Source organism: Aegilops tauschii, chromosome 3, assembly GCF_002575655.3.
Source record: "Aegilops tauschii subsp. strangulata cultivar AL8/78 chromosome 3, Aet v6.0, whole genome shotgun sequence".
NCBI classification, from domain to species: domain Eukaryota; kingdom Viridiplantae; phylum Streptophyta; class Magnoliopsida; order Poales; family Poaceae; genus Aegilops; species Aegilops tauschii.
This window is the reverse complement of record NC_053037.3, coordinates 451,770,902-451,776,272: the sequence shown is the minus strand read 5'-3', so window position 1 is coordinate 451,776,272 and position 5,371 is coordinate 451,770,902. Positions and strand designations below refer to the sequence as shown.

Here is a 5,371-nt window from a genome sequence, read left to right as displayed (position 1 = left end):
CTACGGGATTATCACCTTGATTCCCAAGGTGCCTGGCGCTTCAGACATTCGCCAGTTCCGTCCTATCACGGTGATCAATGTGATCTTCCGCACTCTCGCAAAGGGGCATGCCAATAGGGTGGCCCCTTTAGCTAACCGCATCACTCACCCGGATCAATCCGCCTTCATTCAAGGCCGGTATATCTTGGATGGGGTCCTTGTCTTCCACGAAGTCCTGCACGAGGCCTGGTCCAAAAACCTCAAAGCGGTATTCCTGAAGATTGACTTCCATAAGGCCTACAACACTGTTAGCTGGTCCTTCCTTCGGGAAGTGTTGCTCAGAAAAGGGTTTGACGATCGATGGGTCTCTCGGGTCATGCAAATGGTGACGTCTGGGTGCACCGCGGTGAACATTAATGGGGAGATCGGGCCCTATTTCCCCACATTATGTGGGGTTAGACATGGGGACCCCTTTTCCCCATTCCTGTTCAACATGGTGGTGGACGCCCTGGCCTCGATCCTTGATAAGGCCAAGGCCGCCGGTCACATTCTAGGCATCGTCCCGCACTTGGTGGAGGGAGGAGGTGTCTCCCTCCTCCAATACACCGATGACGCCATCATCATGGTGCAAGGCTCGGAGGCCGATATCTTGAACCTGAAATTCCTGCTGCTGTGTTTCCAACACCTGTCAGGCCTCAAAATAAACTTCGATAAGAGCGAGGTGATGGTTCTTGGATATTCACCTCTGACAGCCAAAGTATTGCGAACCGACTTAACTGTCAACTGGGGTCATTCCCAACCACCTACCTGGGGATCCCATTAGTGACTCCCGCCTGTCGGTGGCCGATCTGAGGCCCTCGGTGCTCAAGCTCCAGCACCGAATTGGGCCGTGGCAGGGCCCATGGCTGTCGAAGGCGGCCCGCACGACCTCATCAACTCGTCCCTATCCAGTCTCCTCCTATTCATTATGAGTTTCTACAGTCTCCCTGAAACGCTACATCATGAGAGTGGTTCGGTTCAGGCTCGATTCTACTGGGCCGGCGAGGGTGACAAGCAGAAGTACCATATGGTCCGCCGGACCGACATCTGCAAACCCCGGGACCAAGGTGGTCGCGGAATCATGTCCTCCAAGTGCATGAACCTGGCTCTCCTCACGAGGTGGCTCTGGCGCATTGCAAATGGCGAGGGTGGCTTGTGGTTGCAGACATCCGCCGCAAATATTTGCGCGGACAACCCCTCGCCTTTTGCGTTAGGACAGGCGGCTCCCAGTTCTCGCAATCCGTCATTCAGCTGCTCCCCGTCCTCCGCATTGGGACCTCCATCTCGGTCGGAGCTGGGACGTCCACGATGTTTTGGTTCGACCGGTGGGCTGGGGATCTCCCCTTTGCCGCCAGGTTCCCAGACCTCTTCTCCATTGCGGTCGAACCTAGGATCTCCGTCGAGATGGCCCTTATTGACTTAGGGCGTCTCGCGTTCCAGCGGCCCTTTGGGCCCCCGGAGGTTGCCGCGTGGCACGAGCTCCTTGACGCCGTGGCTCTCCGTGAGCCCGACCTGGCGCAGCCCCACGACCGGCTGTCTTGGCACCTCGATCCCTCTGGTCGCTTTTCCACGAAGTCCCTGTACCAGGCCATTGCCCCCTCGCCCTGCCCGGCAGTCCTTGCGTCTATCTGGGCCATCCATTTGCCCCTCAAGATTAGAATCTTCATGTGGCAATGGATCCGTGGCCGGCTTCCCTCTGGCGTGGAGGTCGTAAAATGCCAGGGCCCGGGCGATGGCATCTGCCCCCTATGTGGGACGAAAGAAACCTCGATTCACATCTTCTTCTAGTGCGTGTCTGCCCAGTTCCTATGGGGCTGCCTCCGTGAGGCTGTCGGTGGCAGCTGGTGTACCACCAACTTCCCAGATCTCCTCTCTAAGGTCCAGGCCTCCCCCATGACGGGCCGCCACATTAGGTGGCTGCTCATTGGAGTGCTTGCGTGGATGCTCTGGACCGTGCGTAATAAGCTTGTCATTCAGCTGGTTCCTCTTCGACGTGCTACTGATGCTATGTTCAAAATGTGTGGATATTTGCAGCTCTGGCGGCCGCTTAGCCGCCACCAGGACCGAGACGCCATCACCATCATCATCTCCGACCTTCGCGCGATGGCTCTTCGCTTGCCGCCGCCGCTCCCTCCTCCACCACCAGAGCCGGATTAGCTTCTTAGTTGCTGCTGCGGTTGACCCGCCTCCGTTTTTTCTTTTTCTAGGCTTGTTGAGTTGTGCCCTCAACAGAACCTATTTGTACTCTATGTTGTGCGACCGTGTGTGTGTAGGTGAACATTTGTTGTACTGTTTGGCTGTGGTGGTTTGCTTTATTTATAAATCGGGGCGAAAGCCTTTTTCGGTAAAATATTGGTGTTCATCTCTGCTGATTTTCTACTACTGTTCTTTGTATTTTCACTTGGCACCAAACACCTCTAAGATGGATGTCTCAGGTGACTTACTCTATATCGTCTTAAGTTTTGGCTTCGTAACTGAGCAACGATCCGTGAGTTAGTTAGTGTCTAGAGGTGTTTCTTTACAAAAATGTTGGTTGGCACCAAGAAGAATTAGTAATATTTTATTTCCAGGGTTAGGGTATTGATGTCCATTTACCATCTTAACCAATATTTTAACAATGGCTAACCGGTTAGGTTAAATCAATTTCAGGAGCATTGAAGTGATGGAAATAATTAAATAAGCTCCTGTCAGGTCAACTAAGTTGCGATCCATATCCTTACAACGACCATTTCTGATAACATTTCCAGGTTCACATCTCGAATTCAGCATATATCACATTGATCGGACAAGATGTTTTCCTACATGGGCTTTGGACAAACAAAAAGGCTTGAAAATTAGTTCAAGTTCATGGAGCTGCACTAGCTGTCTTGAGAGCTAGAAACGGGTATCCAATCCGAACAGAAGTACAGATCAGATTCTGACAATTTCTCTGATATGGTTTTCATGCTCAGCCGGCCAAGACGTGAAAGGCACTACACTTAGTCGCTGGGAGCTCACAACATTCTTTTTAGCATTGACCAGACGACAAAGATAACAGCAGAAGAACAGGCTCTATCCTAATCATCGTCATCGAGCTTTATATTGTCAAAGGTTGTTGTGCTGAAGCACTGATTTAATTTGGCATACACACTAATGTATGTTGGGAAACCACAGTCGAAATGGATCTGAACGATTCTTCAGAAGTGCTTGAACTGCAGATGTCTGACCTGCAAGTCTGATCTTGTCATCCTACATGTACGAGCTGATTTGTGCAGTCAGTGTTAGTCTGAACATTCAGTGCATGCACGAGCTGAGTATGTTCATGTCTACACAGAATTTTGAGTTACTTTCCCTGGACTAATAAGCATGCCTGTTGCCTTGGTGCTGAATGTTCAATTTTGTCATGGGACTTGTGTGTGAGCCTTCATAGTTCCAATTGATTGCAAAAGCATAAATGACCTAGTGTAAACTGGAGTACTACATCCAAGTTTGCTTGGAACCATGAAAGTTCATGCATTTCATATTCAGAACGATATGTAGTTGCCACTGTTCCAGATTAAAACGTATAGTTTCTACTGAAAACCATATGACAAAACTTATACTCCTACTAGGTTTCTTTTTTCCGTCAGCAGCTGTTCAAATTGTAACACAACAGGTACCGGTGCACCAACACCATTTTCTTTCAGTCTTTCAGGAGAAGAGAGGTTGCTGCACCTCGTGAACATCTTAACTGCAGCACGATTTCGCGGCAGCACATGATCTCGACGGACAAAAGAATTGACATTGCTCGATCAAACCAACATACAAATCAATGGGGAGAAAAAACATCACGAAAGCAGCACGAATCCTTTGCATGCCGCTACCTGCAAGAACTGCTCTCCTAATCGGCCAGTAACCATTTTTCTTGCTTCGGCGTCAGTTCCTCCAGAACAGGAACGGCACCTTGACGTCGCAGGACCTGGACACCACCTTGGCGCTGGCGGCGAGCCGGTCCACCGCCATGGCGCACCGCACCGTCACCGGCACGGCCCACGTCTTCAGCCCGCCGAGCTGCAGCCGCACGGGCACCGTGATGTCCACGTCGAACGGCACCGACCGGAGCCGCTCCGCCGCGGCCATCTGCCCGCGCTCGCGCTCCGAGAACCGTATCCCGGTGCCCTTCGCCTTCGCCACGAACACCGTGATGTTGCTCGGCGCCTGGTAGAAGGCCGGCCACGCGCCGTCCGCCAGGCTCACGCCCTCGTACGACACGGCGACGCGGCTCCCGGCGCCGTCGTAGTGCACGCCGACCTTGCCGTTGGCGCTGTTGTCGGCGCGGACGGTCGCGGCGAACCCCGGCGAGAGCGCGCCGGGGGCCGAGGCGTTGCCGACGCCGGCGAGGCCGGACACGGCGAGGGACACGACCGAGTAGGCCGGCTGCCTGGGCTTGAACGCGAGGTAGACGGCCCCGACGGCGGCGGCGAGGAGGACGGCGAGGGAGAGGATGGCGACGGCGAGGTAGAGGCAGGCGCGGAGGCAGGAGCAGCCGGCGCGGCGCTTGGCGCGGCGGGTGTAGTGCTGGAAGAGGCGCGCGTTCTCCGGCGGCGGCACGCGGAAGACCTTGTCCTTGGGCACCTGCACCACGTACGTGCCGGGCTGCGGCTTGTTGTGGTGCTGGGGCGGCGGCGGGACGGGCTTCTCGAAGTGGAAGCTGTAGAGCGGGCTGGAGGAGGGGTCGGAGGAGGAGTAGGCGTACTCGCCGGAGAAGTCGGAGCTGGTGGCCGCCGGGTGGACCCGGCCGTCGTTCATCATCGGCCGCTCCTGCTCCTCGCGGCGCGCGTGCGAATCAATCTGCAACATCAGAACCGTCCGTGCCACACTGTCAGTTCTAATTGATGTACTCCTACATTGGTGCGCTCCAAACAGGTGAAGCGTCACCGCATTCCCAATTGACAAACAAATCGAAAGTGCGAGCAAGATCGGAATTAAGACGGCGACGCACCTTGTATGGCTGTCTGTGGTCGCCGGCGTTGTTTCTCTCTTGTTGCAGAGGATGGAGGAGAAGACGGAGGTGACGTGCGAGGAGGTGAACAAGGGGTGGGAGAGCGGGGAGGGTCGGCGGCGGAGGGGGTTATATAGAGCGCGGCGGTGGGTCGTGTTGGGTCGGGCTGCTTGCTGTCGAAGGAGGGGGGCTGGACTGGAAACCGCGTCGCGTGCGCGGTCGCGGCTTGTGGGTTTATGGAAGGTTTTGATTAACGGGGAAACAAAGGTGTGAAATCGATCATGGACTGCACCGCATGCATGGCAAGGCAAGCGATGCGTGTTGGCAACCGCGAACACGGATCTCTGCTCGTTAATGCAGACAGCTGGATCCATCGGCGTCTCTCCGGTGAGT

The 5,371-nt window shown here is 54.7% G+C and overlaps 1 protein-coding gene across 1 annotated transcript; it reads right to left on the bottom strand.

Annotated features, from left to right (window-relative positions):
* Positions 1-3,659: 3,659 nt before the first annotated feature.
* LOC109749142 (NDR1/HIN1-like protein 13) lies at positions 3,660-5,141 on the bottom strand. The gene is made up of 2 exons (XM_020308129.4): positions 4,979-5,141; positions 3,660-4,827 (listed from the first exon to the last, which is right to left on the bottom strand). Exon 2 carries the CDS (start codon positions 4,786-4,788, stop codon positions 3,913-3,915), a length of 876 nt encoding a protein of 291 aa, XP_020163718.1. The 5' UTR covers positions 4,789-4,827; positions 4,979-5,141; the 3' UTR covers positions 3,660-3,912.
* Between the last annotated feature and the right edge of the window lie 230 nt (positions 5,142-5,371).